Raw genomic sequence first — 15,000 nt, 5'->3', positions numbered from 1 at the left:
GATGGCTTACGCTCCGATGGACACAGAGGATTTCACCCTGGGCCTCATGATGGCCGACTCTGTGAACATCCTCTGTGGAGACAACAATCACCTTTAACACCCGAACACCTGGCGTTATTTAATCCATTCAATCAGAGCGCCCAGCGATTTATAGCAGCGGAGCACATTTAGCGACGCACCAGATGCTATCCCAGATGTAGCTGAAGGAGCACATTTAACGACGCACCAGGCGCTATCCCAGATGTAGCTGAAGGAGCACATTTAGCGACGCACCAGGTGCTATCCCAGATGTAGCTGAAGGAGCACATTTAGCGACGCACCAGGTGCTATCCCAGATGTAGCTGAAGGAGCACATTTAGCGACGCACCAGGTGCTATCCCAGATGTAGCTGAAGGAGCACATTTAGCGACGCACCAGGTGCTATCCCAGATGTAGCTGAAGGAGCACATTTAGCGACGCACCAGGTGCTATCCCAGATGTAGCTGAAGGAGCACATTTAGCGACGCACCAGGTGCTATCCCAGATGTAGCTGAAGGAGCACATTTAGCGACGCACCAGGTGCTATCCCAGATGTAGCTGAAGGAGCACATTTAGCGACGCACCAGGTGCTATCCCAGATGTAGCTGAAGGAGCACATTTAGCGACGCACCAGGCGCTATCCCAGATGTAGCTGAAGGAGCACATTTAGCGACGCACCAGGTGCTATCCCAGATGTAGCTGAAGGAGCACATTTAGCGACGCACCAGGTGCTATCCCAGATGTAGCTGAAGGAGCACATTTAGCGACGCACCAGGTGCTATCCCAGATGTGGCTGAAGGAGCACATTTAACGACGCACCAGGCGCTATCCCAGATGTAGCTGAAGGAGCACATTTAGCGACGCACCAGGTGCTATCCCAGATGTAGCTGAAGGAGCACATTTAGCGACGCACCAGGTGCTATCCCAGATGTAGCTGAAGGAGCACATTTAGCGACGCACCAGGTGCTATCCCAGATGTAGCTGAAGGAGCACATTTAGCGACGCACCAGGTGCTATCCCAGATGTGGCTGAAGGAGCACATTTAACGACGCACCAGGCACTATACCAGATGTAGCTGAAGGAGCACATTTAGCGACGCACCAGGTGCTATCCCAGATGTAGCTGAAGGAGCACATTTAGCGACGCACCAGGTGCTATCCCAGATGTAGCTGAAGGAGCACATTTAGCGACGCACCAGGTGCTATCCCAGATGTAGCTGAAGGAGCACATTTAGCGACGCACCAGGCGTTATCCCAGATGTGGCTGAAGTAGCTAGATGTAGCCAAAACACTCCCGAGGCGATCGACAACAACGGGAGGTATGATTAAATCAAATGATTCCATAGAGAATCATTCTGGTGTGAACATACTGAACCCAGAATATATAGAATAATGTCATACTGAACCCAGAATATATAGAATAATGTCATACTGAACCCAGAATATATAGAATAATGTCATACTGAACCCAGAATATATAGAATAATGTCATACTGAACCCAGAATATATAGAATAATGTCATACTGAACCCAGAATATAGGAACAGCATAACTCATTATTATTATTATTATTATTATTATTATTGAACATATTATCATGTAAAACACACTTACAATCTTTGCGTAGAAGTCTGGTGTTTTGACCTGGACGAAGAAAACACACTTAATGTCACGTCAGAGATGAACCATTTAATAATAGGATGAAAAAATATATATACTTTCAGTTTAAAATATGAATTGTAATACTGCACTGTCACTGAGAGCAAAATGAAGTGTGTGTGTGTGTGTGTGTGTGTGTGTGTGTGTGTGTGCGTGCGTGCGTGCGTGCGTGCGTGCGTGCGTGCGTGCGTGCGTGCGTGCGTGCGTGCGTGCGTGCGTGTGTGTTTGTGAACACAATGAAAGAGCCGTGAGAGAAATCTGAAAAACAAAGAGAGAGAAGAAAGGGACAGGATTAGAAAAATCAGAACAAAACAAATTCAGAACATTACAGAAATACAACTCTATTCAATGATCAACAGGTCAGCTCCATATATGGAGATCTAAGAGTGGCAGGCAGCGGGGACATTCTCTTGAATGTACAGGGTTTCATGAGGGCCCAGGTAGGAGACAGGGTTTGATGAGGGCCCAGGTAGGAGACAGGGTTTGATGAGGGCCCAGGTAGGAGACAGGGTTTGATGAGGGCCCAGGTAGGGCCCAGGGTTTGATGAGGGCCCAGGTAGGAGACAGGGTTTGATGAGGGCCCAGGTAGGAGACAGGGTTTGATGAGGGCCCAGGTAGGAGACAGGGTTTCATGAGGGCCCAGGTAGGAGACAGGGTTTGATGAGGGCCCAGGTAGGAGACAGGGTTTGATGAGGGCCCAGGTAGGAGACAGGGTTTGATGAGGGCCCAGGTAGAAGACAGGGTTTGATGAGGGCCCAGGTAGGAGACAGGGTTTGATGAGGGCCCAGGTAGGAGACAGGGTTTGATGAGGGCCCAGGTAGAAGACAGGGTTTGATGAGGGCCCAGGTAGGAGACAGGGTTTGATGAGGGCCCAGGTAGGAGACAGGGTTTGATGAGGGCCCAGGTAGAAGACAGGGTTTGATGAGGGCCCAGGTAGGAGACAGGGTTTGATGAGGGCCCAGGTAGGAGACAGGGTTTGATGAGGGCCCAGGTAGAAGACAGGGTTTGATGAGGGCCCAGGTAGGGGACAGGGTTTGATGAGGGCCCAGGTAGAAGACAGGGTTTGATGAGGGCCCAGGTAGGGCCCAGGGTTTGATGAGGGCCCAGGTAGGAGACAGGGTTTGATGAGGGCCCAGGTAGGAGACAGGGTTTGATGAGGGCCCAGGTAGGAGACAGGGTTTGATGAGGGCCCAGGTAGGAGACAGGGTTTGATGAGGGCCCAGGTAGGGGACAGGGTTTGATGAGGGCCCAGGTAGGAGACAGGGTTTGATGAGGGCCCAGGTAGAAGACAGGGTTTGATGAGGGCCCAGGTAGGAGACAGGGTTTGATGAGGGCCCAGGTAGGGGACAGGGTTTGATGAGGGCCCAGGTAGGGAACAGGGTTTGATGAGGGCCCTGGTAGGAGACAGGGTTTGATGAGGGCCCAGGTAGGGGACAGGGTTTGATGAGGTCCCAGGTAGGAGACAGGGTTTGATGAGGGCCCAGGTAGGGGACAGGGTTTGATGAGGGCCCAGGTAGGGGACAGGGTTTGATGAGGTCCCAGGTAGGAGACAGGGTTTGATGAGGGCCCAGGTAGGAGACAGGGTTTGATGAGGGCCCAGGTAGGAGACAGGGTTTGATGAGGGCCCAGGTAGGGGACAGGGTTTGATGAGGTCCCAGGTAGGGGACAGGGTTTGATGAGGTCCCAGGTAGGAGACAGGGTTTGATGAGGTCCCAGGTAGGGGACAGGGTTTGATGAGGTCCCAGGTAGGGGACAGGGTTTGATGAGGGCCCAGGTAGGAGACAGGGTTTGATGAGGTCCCAGGTAGGGGACAGGGTTTGATGAGGTCCCAGGTAGGGGACAGGGTTTGATGAGGGCCCAGGTAGGAGACAGGGTTTGATGAGGTCCCAGGTAGGGGACAGGGTTTGATGAGGGCCCAGGTAGGCAACAGGGTTTGATGAGGGCCCAGGTAGGGGACAGGGTTTGATGAGGTCCCAGGTAGGGGACAGGGTTTGATGAGGGCCCAGGTAGGCAACAGGGTTTGATGAGGGCCCAGGTAGGAGACAGGGTTTGATGAGGGCCCAGGTAGGAGACAGGGTTTGATGAGGGCCCAGGTAGGAGACAGGGTTTGATGAGGGCCCAGGTAGGAGACAGGGTTTGATGAGGGCCCAGGTAGGGCCCAGGTAGGGCCCAGGTGGGGCCCAGGTGGGGCCCAGGTGGGGCCCAGGTGGGGCCCAGGTAGGGCCCAGGTAGGGCCCAGGTGGGGCCCAGGTGGGGCCCAGGTAGGGCCGGGCCTTAAGTTTGAGGCCTGTTGAGAACTGTACTGTGAGAGGACTGTGTTACACTGCTGTTTACATCCAACACAACACCTCGGCTTAGAATGCACTCAATAAAGCCTCTTAACTGATATAAGCTGAAGCACACACACACACACACACACACACACACACACACACACACACACACACAAAACTCACCTGGTACCTCGTCTGCATTAGGATCTGCATGGCGTTCAAGTCCATAGTCCATGGCAGAGGCTGTCCCTGGCTGCACACACACACACACACACACACACACACACACACACACACACACACACACACACACACACACACACACACACACACACACACACACACACACACACATACACACACACACACACACACAAACAATGCATTCATGTTGACATACAGGAGAGCATACAAGGTTATATATAGTTAAGGTTATATTGACACAATCATGGCAAAATGTCTTGGTGATACAATAAGCATGTCACTCAGTACTCAGTACATACTGTAGCAAATAGGGCTCAGCTTATTAATTCATAAAGTACAGTCTGAGCCTGAAAGGTTTGGGAACTGTGATTTGTGCGTAGGTGTGTCGTGTCCGTCCGTGCGTGCGTGCGTGTGTGCGTGCACTGCGTGCAGGCATGCGTATGTGTGTGTGCGTGCGCGTGTGTGTGTGTGTGTGTGCGTGCGTGCATGCTAGGGCATTCACTTCTAGTAATTTTTACTAGTTGACTAGTTGCCTAGTTTACTAGTCGACTAGTTGTTTAACTACCTATTATGTCAAAAATAAAATAAATTAAAAAAATTAACTTTTTTTTTTTGGAAATAAATATTTGTACATTGAAAAACTGTGTACATGGTGACTATAACTACAATCTACCTGATCTTGAGGCCTACAAAATCGGGGGGAAAAATAAAAATAAATAAAAATAAACTTTATTTTTTATTTTAGTCAACTAGTACCAACAAGGTCGACTAGTGGATTTACTAGTCGACTAGTAAACTAGTCGACTAGTAAACTAGTCGACTAGTTGCTTAATGCCCTAGTGCATGCGTGCGTGTGTGTGTGTGTGTGTGTACCGGAGGTCTGTGCACCACCCAGTAAGCTCTCTCCTGGCAGTCAAACACCACACGGTCCGGCTTTTTGCGCTCCTTCCCCGCTCTGGGATAACACACACACGCACACGCATGCGCACGCACACGCACGCACACGCACGCGCACGCGCACACGCGCACACACACACACACACACACACACACACACACACACACACACACACACACACACACGCACACACGCACACACACACACACACGAATACGTAAATATATGCACATCCAACAATAACCATGTTATCAAAACACTTCACAACACTCCTATCCTTTGAAACAGGTTGATGACTACAAGTATTTGGGCTCATATATATCTTCTTCAAACTAGGAAGGGTATGGACTGGTCAGCCTGCAATGACATGCATAAGATCTGGTCATCCCAGCTTAGTAAGATGTTCAAAGTAAAAATATTTAGGACGACCGTCGAGCCGATTCTACTCTATGGCTCCGAGACATGGACACTTTCAAAGAAACTAGAGAAACGGTTGGATGGCACTTACACCCGCCTTCTATTGAGAGCGCAAAATCTGTCTTGGAAGAGCCACCCATCGACTAATCTAATATACGGCAACCTTCCCCGTGTTTCTTCACTAGTCCGATCCAGAAGAACAAAGTTTGCCGGCCACTGCTACAGAGCTGACAATGAGGTTATATCTTCCCTTCTTCTCTGGAGTCCTGCCTCAAAGCAGACCAGAGGTAGAAAACTGTAGATATATATAACTGCATATATATTCCATCCATTTATGAGTTGTCCTGACTGAACCATAGTTACTACTGTTAATGTAGTCTTGCGTAGCCAGACAACTATTCCACAATCTCCGAATGCTCTCTGCTCACCTGTACTGTTAATGAGCTGCTCTGTCTCTGTAGCCAGGCTACTGTCTCTGTAGCCAGGCTACTGTCTCTGTAGCCAGGCTACTGTCTCTGTAGCCAGGCTACTGTCTCTGTAGCCAGGCTACTGTCTCTGTAGCCAGGCTACTGTCTCTGTAGCCAGGCTACTGTCTCTGTAGCCAGGCTACTGTCTCTGTAGCCAGGCTACTGTCTCTGTAGCCAGGCTACTGTCTCTGTAGCCAGGCTACTGTCTCTGTAGCCAGGCTACTGTCTCTGCTCACCTGTACTGTTCTTTAGCCTGCATCACAATGAAGTCCCACTTGTGGTTCATCCATTTATGAAGATGGTTGTACTGTTCCTAAAGACACACACACACACACACACACACACACACACACACACACACACACACACACACACACACACACACACACACACACACACACACACACACACACACACACACACACACACACACACGTACCATAATGTTAACCTTCGTTTTTTCTGAAAACTTAGGGCATTGCGCATGTGCGCACGCGCGTGTGTGTGCGTGTGTGTGCGCGTGTCTCACCTGCTCATACAGCTCTAGGATGCCTTTCTTGCGAATGTTTCTCTTTGCCAGATAGATCGCTTAGATTAGAAACAACAATGACATCATTATTAGAAGTGGTATGTAGTAGATAACACGATGTAAACAGATAGTAGATACATTATATCAACAGAGAGTAGCTGATGTAATGTAATAAACATAGTGTGGGTAACATAGTGTGGAATGGAAGTAGTAGTATGTATGTAATGTAAGAAACATAGTGAGTAGTTCCATTCCAACTCACCGTAGTCGGTGTCCTCCACTGGCCACTGCTGTGCAGGCCAGAAATATGGTGTCTGGGAAACAGGACATATAATGGTATATTAAATATGGTGTCTGGGAAACATAGGACATATAATGGTATATTAAATATGGTGTCTGGGAAACATAGGACATATAATGGTATATTAAATATGGTGTCTGGGAAACATAGGACATATAATGGTATATTAAATATGGTGTCTGAGAAACATAGGACATATAATGGTATATTAAATATGGTGTCTGAGAAACATAGGACATATAATGGTCAAATATGGTGTCTGAGAAACATAGGACATATAATGGTATAATATGGTGTGTGATAAAGTTGGACATATAATGATATGTCTTGGAGAAAAAAGGACATCATGGTAAAAGCAACACACAGTCGGTTGCATGGCCAGCTGATTATTTCACCAAGTGTGTTCAATGTTCATGTTGTTTTCTCGTAAGGCAGGTTTGTATTACAGTAGCACAGCACCAGAGTTATATAGTCAGAGAGTGGTGACACTAGCGTTGACTCCCATTGTAACAACGGAATGCGGAAGTGCTCATTCTGTCTCAATGGGATAGTTCCAGCCATAGGAGCAATGTTTGGAACTATAGCCCATAGGCACCCGCTTTGCAGCGAGATCAAAGCGTGTCGCTATACTCCCCTACTCTACACTCTGCACAGCGCTTACCACTGGCAGAACACCATCTCAAACTGGCTCCTAGACCACACGTTGATGTGTGGTTGTGTTGTGTTTAGCGGTACATAGAGGTGTGGTTGTGTTGGGTTTAGCGGTACAGAGAGTTGTGGTTGTGTTGGGTTTAGCGGTACAGAGAGGTGTGGTTGTGTTGGGTGTGTTTACCTGGAAGCGGTACAGAGAAGCGTCTGGTTTGACCACCAGGCGCTTGTGGTCCTGTAAGGGGTAGATGTAGCCGAAGGCCACAAACAGAGTGCCCAAACTCCTGGCCTCTGAGAGACACAGAGAGAGAGAGATCACAGGTTATAACATTCAAACTCCTGGCCTCTGAGAGACACAGAGAGAGAGAGAGATCAGAGTTTATAACATTCAAACTCCTGGCCTCTGAGAGACACAGAGAGAGACCACAGGTTATAACATTCAAACTCCTGGCCTCTGAGAGAGACCACAGGTTATAACATTCAAACTCCTGGCCTCTGAGAGAGACCACAGGTTATAACATTCAAACTCCTGGCCTCTGAGAGACACAGAGAGAGACCACAGGTTATAACATTCAAACTCCTGGCCTCTGAGAGACACAGAGAGAGAGAGAGATCACAGTTTATAACATTCAAACTCCTGGCCTCTGAGAGACACAGAGAGAGAGAGAGATCACAGTTTATAACATTCAAACTCCTGGCCTCTGAGAGACACAGAGAGAGACCACAGGTTATAACATTCAAACTCCTGGCCTCTGAGAGACACAGAGAGAGACCACAGGTTATAACATTCAAACTCCTGGCCTCTGAGAGACACAGAGAGAGACCACAGGTTATAACATTCAAACTCCTGGCCTCTGAGAGACACAGAGAGAGACCACAGGTTATAACATTCAAACTCCTGGCCTCTGAGAGACACAGAGAGAGACCACAGGTTATAACATTCAAACTCCTGGCCTCTGAGAGACACACAAGCTTCATATTCTGCAAACCACGGATACATTGACACTTCTGACCGATGCGGACGTAACGAGTACCCACGCCTAACAAGTACCCGCTCTGAACGAGTACCCCCTTGCTGAAGAACTGCGCACCTAGAGGGTCTGGAATCAATTCTAATCGATGCAACGAGGACCTCCCTAGGGAGACGCCCCGAGAGGCATCCTATAACCAGATTCCTGAACCACCTAAGCTGGCTCCTTTCCAGGCGAAGAAGCAGCGTCTCTCTCTGGCGTGACTGAACGTCTCACCCTATCTCTAAGGGAGATGATCGTCTCACCCTATCTCTAAGGGAGGTGAACTTCTCACCCTATCTCTAAGGGAGATGAACTTCTCACCCTATCTCTAAGAGAGATGAACTTCTCACCCTATCTCTAAGAGAGATGAACTTCTCACCCTATCTCTAAGGGAGGTGAACGTCTCACCCTATCTCTAAGAGAGATGAACGTCTCACCCTATCTCTAAGGGAGATGAACGTCTCACCCTATCTCTAAGGGAGATGAACGTCTCACCCTATCTCTAAGAGAGATGAACTTCTCAGTTCTCACCCTATCTCTAAGGGAGATGAACGTCTCACCCTATCTCTAAGGGAGATGAACTTCTCAGTTCTCACCCTATATCTCTAAGGGAGATGAACTTCTCACCCTATCTCTAAGGGAGATGAACTTCTCAGTTCTCACCCTATCTCTAAGAGAGATGAACTTCTCACCCTATCTCTAAGAGAGATGAACTTCTCACCCTATCTCTAAGAGAGATGAACTTCTCACCCTATCTCTAAGGGAGATGAACTTCTCAGTTCTCACCCTATCACTATGGGAGATGAACGTCTCACCCTATCTCTAAGAGAGATGAACGTCTCACCCTATCTCTAAGAGAGATGAACTTCTCACCCTATCTCTAAGGGAGATGAACTTCTCACCCTATCTCTAAGGGAGATGAACTTCTCACCCTATCTCTAAGAGAGATGAACTTCTCACCCTATCTCTAAGAGAGATGAACGTCTCACCCTATCTCTAAGAGAGATGAACGTCTCACCCTATCTCTAAGAGAGATGAACTTCTCACCCTATCTCTAAGAGAGATGAACGTCTCACCCTATCTCTAAGAGAGATGAACGTCTCACCCTATCTCTAAGGGAGATGAACGTCTCACCCTATCTCTAAGGGAGATGAACGTCTCAGTTCTCACCCTATCTCTAAGGGAGATGAACGTCTCAGTTCTCACCCTATCTCTAAGGGAGATGAACTTCTCACCCTATCTCTAAGGGAGATGAACGTCTCACCCTATCTCTAAGGGAGATGAACGTCTCACCCTATCTCTAAGGGAGATGATCGTCTCACCCTATCTCTAAGGGAGATGAACTTCTCACCCTATCTCTAAGGGAGATGAACGTCTATCTACCCAACATATTTTAAAGGTTACTTCCCGTATGTCAACGAGTCCCATAGCTTGAATACAAGGGCGAGTGTAGCTGATCTGAAACTACCAAACCTAAAACATAAGGTAGGCAGAAGCTCATTTAAATATACGGGGGTGGAGGACTCGAACAAAATCCCAAGGGAAATTAAATTTGCCCAGTCCTTGAACATTTAAAAAAAATATGTTGAAAAACTGGCTGATGGGCAAGCTAGAATAGTGCTGTATTTATCTATGTATTATGTATTTATTGTTTTGTTTAGTGATCTATGATGGTGTCGTTGTAAATGTCCTTATTGTGATTTGAGTCAACACATGTTCTTCCTATACCATATGCTGTATTTATTTATTTGGACCACAATGGAATTAAGTAATTGACTTTTTGTGCAATCCTGACAATTATGTACTGCTCTTTTTTAACTGTATCTTGAATATATCAAATAAATCAAATCAAATCAAACTCTAAGGGAGATGCCAGACACCCGGCCGGCTCATTAAACTCTAAGGGAGATGCCAGACACCCGGCCGGCTCATTTAACTCTAAGGGAGATGCCAGACACCCGACCGGCTCATTTAACTCTAAGGGAGATGCCAGACACCCGGCCGGCTCATTTAACTCTAAGGGAGATGCCAGACACCCGACCGGCTCATTTAACTCTAAGGGAGATGCCAGACACCCGACCGGCTCATTTAACTCTAAGGGAGATGCCAGACACCCGACCGGCTCATTTAACTCTAAGGGAGATGCCAGACACCCGACCGGCTCATTTAACTCTAAGGGAGATGCCAGACACCCGGCCGGCTCATTTAACTCTAAGGGAGATGCCAGACACCCGGCCGGCTCATTTAACTCTAAGGGAGATGCCAGACACCCGGCCGGCTCATTTAACTCTAAGGGAGATGCCAGACACCCGGCCGGCTCATTTAACTCTAAGGGAGATGCCAGACACCCGACCGGCTCATTTCTCACCTTCTGCGTCTTCTGTGTCGAATCTGTTGGCGAGCCACGCTATGATGTCTTCACCTGGGGACAGAGAGGACAGAGGTTCACTATGATGTCTTCACCTGGGGACAGAGAGGACAGAGGTTCATCAATCTGTTGGCGAGCCACGCTATGATGTCTTCACCTGGGGACAGAGAGGACAGAGGTTCATCAATCTGTTGGCGAGCCACGCTATGATGTCTTCACCTGGGGACAGAGAGGACAGAGGTTAATCTGTTGGCGAGCCACGCTATGATGTCTTCACCTGGGGACAGAGAGGACAGAGGTTAATCTGTTGGCGAGCCACGCTATGATGTCTTCACCTGGGGACAGAGAGGACAGAGGTTCATTATGATGTCTTCACCTGGGGACAGAGAGGACAGAGGTTAATCTGTTGGCGAGCCACGCTATGATGTCTTCACCTGGGGACAGAGAGGACAGAGGTTAATCTGTTGGCGAGCCACGCTATGATGTCTTCACCTGGGGACAGAGAGGACAGAGGTTAATCTGTTGGCGAGCCACGCTATGATGTCTTCACCTGGGGACAGAGAGGACAGAGGTTAATCTGTTGGCGAGCCACGCTATGATGTCTTCACCTGGGGACAGAGAGGACAGAGGTTAATCTGTTGGCGAGCCACGCTATGATGTCTTCACCTGGGGACAGAGAGGACAGAGGTTAATCTGTTGGCGAGCCACGCTATGATGTCTTCACCTGGGGACAGAGAGGACAGAGGTTCATTATGATGTCTTCACCTGGGGACAGAGAGGACAGAGGTTCATCTGTCAGCAATACGTCTGATCTAATCTGTTGGCGAGCCACGCTATGATGTCTTCACCTGGGGACAGAGAGGACAGAGGTTCATCTGTCAGCAATACGTCTGATCTAATCTGTTGGCGAGCCATGCTATGATGTCTTCACCTGGGGACAGAGAGGACAGAGGTTCACTATGATGTCTTCACCTGGGGACAGAGAGGACAGACGTTCATCTGTCAGCAATACGTCTGATCTAATACAGGATCAGTTGATTAGTTCATCAAACTAATCAATCATTTTGAAAACGGAAGTTACTTCTATAAAGCTCACAACACGGAGTAATTTCGGGGACAGAATAGTATGACTTTTATGTAGCATGACAATCATAATGATAAAGACAACAGGATAGTTCATAGTGTGTGTGCGTGTGTGTGTGTGTGTGTGTGTGGGTGTGTGTGTGTGTGTGTGTGCGTGCGTGTGTGTGTGTGGTGCGTGCGTGCGTGCGTGCGTGCGTGTGTGTGGTGCGTGCGTGTGTGTGGTGCGTGTGTGTGTGGTGTGTGCGTGTGTGTGTGTGTGTGTGCGTGTGTGTGTGGTGCGTGTGTGCGTGCGTGTGTGTGGTGCGTGTGTGTGTGGTGTGTGCGTGTGTGTGTGGTGCGTGCGTGAGCGTGTGTGTGTGTGGTGTGTGAGTGCGTGCGTGTGTGTGTGTGTGGTGCGTGCGTGTGTGTGGTGCGTGCGTGTGTGTGTGGTGCGTGCGTGTGTGTGGTGCGTGCGTGCGTGTGTTTAAATGTCACAGCCTCTCTGAAAACAGACTGCTGGAGGGGTTAATATTGAGAGAGAGAGAGAGAGAGAGAGAGAGAGAGAGAGAGAGAGAGAGAGAGAGAGAGAGAGAGAGGAAAGGAGAGGATTTGATTATTATATTGTTTTTGTTAGTAATTCGATTATCTGTATTCAATCAGGGAGTATTATCGCTCATTTTCTATGATCTGTTCAATCGACCGGTTCCATTACCCACAGACCACTACATTACATTATGTTGCCTCTTATGTCTTCCTCCCCCCCCCCCCCCCCCCCCCCCCCACACACACACACACACACACACAACTCATCGTAACGGTCGTGGTTGTCATGGAGACGGAATCTCCAGCTCTTAAGTATCAAACCACTGCTCAGTGAGACTCTACGTAGAAGCACCCTGTGTGTGCGTGCGTGTGTGTGTGCGTGTGAATTGTAATTACTACCCGGTATGTGGTTCACTCACTGTATGGTATGTTCTCAGCTTCAATTCAATTCAATTCAATTTTATTAAAGTGTCAAATCACAACAAGTTCTCAAGACACTTTACAACCAACAAAGATCCACCCAGAGCAGCAATATTGCGACAATGGTAACGAAAAACTCCCCTTTAGGAAGAAACGTCAGGCAGAACCCGACTCTAGGGTGGGCGGCCATCTGCCTCGACCGTGTCAGGGGAGAGCGGGGGGGGGGGGGGGCTGGCGGTAGAGGAGAATAGGAAGAAAGAATAGAAGAGTGATGCTTGCTGATATTTATATGTATTTGATTTATTACCTCCGCTGTGTCTGTGCATGCATGCAAGCAGAGCCAAGTTACTGGGGGTGACGTCACCCAACCTACATGAGTGAGTTAGTGGGGTCGGGGAGGATACGCCCACTATTCTGTGCATTCAGCGACCGCCGCGGAGCGACTGGGACAGTATGTCGAAGAGATCTCCAAAGTGTGGTTAACAGAGAGGGAAATTACTCTGAGGCTGAGCACGCAAGTGCAATAAATGCGATGCTATAGTTCCCTGGCTGCAAAGGTTGTTGCAACTTGTACCAGTTGCAGTTTTGCACCACGTCCACATTGAGGAAACATCTCAAAATCAATATGCCTACACGAGTCCACAACTCACGAGAATAATCTAGGCACATGCGGAAAGCCGTGCCCGCTCTCCCCGCAACTCCACCACAGCTAGCCGGCGGGGGACGAGGATGATGCAAGGCTCGTTCACTTTCCCCAGGCTAGTAACGTAATAGAAAATAAAAACTACTGTCGTCTACAGAGCTTTTCATTAGGCCGCGGCGTATTGTACAACTGTTGTTAATGGTGTTAATTTAGAACGCCAATGACTCGACGTCTTTCTGTCTGATATTTTATGAATCACGTTAACTATAGTATAGAGCCAAATCAATTTGTCTGCACTTATAAGCAACTCAACTGCTTTTGATTTGGTTCTAAATTAATCGCGTGGCTGTTGAGAGCCCAGCGTTTAGGTGCATACCTCCATAGATTGATTACTTTATGAACAGTTTGCAGAAAAAAGCACAGGAACGTAGCCTACAGTTCAATACAAGGTCTGCTAAAACGATTTTATAATCCAAGAAAGCACTATGGCTTGTTTCCATTAGGGTAAGGGGTCCTTCATATTAAATTAATCTGAACATTAAAGACAACATTTGTCACCACAACAATATCATTATTGCAATGTGTACTGTAGGCTATATTTAATATACAGTACAAATTGCAATATACAGTACAAATTGCAACAATGATATTGTTGTGGTGTCTAGCTGGTGGTGGTGGTGGTGGTGAAGTTTAAATAATAGTGCCACACTGCCACCTCATAATTGTAAAGTGTATTTTCAATAATTGAATTAATGAATGTGTGTTTATTATGTACTTGGTTAGGTTAGTTATAATATAAGCATAATCTATGTCAGAAAAAAAGGGGAAAAAATAATATTAGGATCCGTTAAGGGAACCGTTAGGAACCGGAACTGTTAAGAGGGATCCGGGAAGGATCCGGAACCGTTAAAATCCTAACGAATCCCAACCCTAGAGGTGACAGTGTGAGGTGTGGAGGTGACAGTGTGAGGTGTGGAGGTGACAGTGTGAGGTATGGAGGTGACAGTGTGAGGTGTGGAGGTGACAGTGTGAGGTGTGGAGGTGACAGTGTGAGGTATGGAGGTGACAGTGTGAGGTGTGGAGGTGACAGTGTGAGGTGTGGAGGTGACAGTGTGAGGTGTGGAGGTGACAGTGTGAGGTGTGGAGGTGACAGTGTGAGGTGTGGAGGTGACAGTGTGAGGTATGGAGGTGACAGTGTGAGGTATGGAGGTGACAGTGTGAGGTATGGAGGTGACAGTGTGAGGTGTGGAGGTGACAGTGTGAGGTATGGAGGTGACAGTGTGAGGTGTGGAGGTGACAGTGTGAGGTGTGGAGGTGACAGTGTGAGGTATGGAGGTGACAGTGTGAGGTGTGGAGGTGACAGTGTGAGGTGTGGAGGTGACAGTGTGAGGTATGGAGGTGACAGTGTCTCACCTGTGATAGCGTGAGGTATGGAGTTGAAAGTGTGAGGTGTGGAGGTGACAGTGTGAGGTATGGAGGTGACAGTGTGAGGTGTGGAGGTGACAGTGTGAGGTGTGGAGGTGACAGTGTGAGGTATG

General features: G+C 48.2%; 1 protein-coding gene across 1 annotated transcript in view; it reads right to left on the bottom strand.

The window, feature by feature from the left end:
- LOC306915939 (regulator of G-protein signaling 9-like) overlaps positions 1 to 15,000 on the bottom strand; it is a gene marked incomplete at its 3' end in the record, with an annotated part of 44,004 nt that overhangs the window by 20,032 nt on the left and 8,972 nt on the right. Inside the window, 9 exon segments of the mRNA XM_079493610.1 lie at positions 11 to 72; positions 1,632 to 1,661; positions 4,140 to 4,202; positions 5,027 to 5,108; positions 6,172 to 6,248; positions 6,465 to 6,523; positions 6,727 to 6,778; positions 7,598 to 7,704; positions 10,795 to 10,848. Coding sequence (XP_079349736.1) covers positions 11 to 72; positions 1,632 to 1,661; positions 4,140 to 4,202; positions 5,027 to 5,108; positions 6,172 to 6,248; positions 6,465 to 6,523; positions 6,727 to 6,778; positions 7,598 to 7,704; positions 10,795 to 10,848 — 586 coding nt within the window.

The sequence above is a fragment of the Electrona antarctica genome (assembly GCF_951216825.1).
Source record: "Electrona antarctica genome assembly, chromosome: 22".
NCBI classification, from domain to species: domain Eukaryota; kingdom Metazoa; phylum Chordata; class Actinopteri; order Myctophiformes; family Myctophidae; genus Electrona; species Electrona antarctica.
Note: the sequence above shows the minus strand (reverse complement) of the source record. Positions and strands in the feature narration are given on the sequence as shown.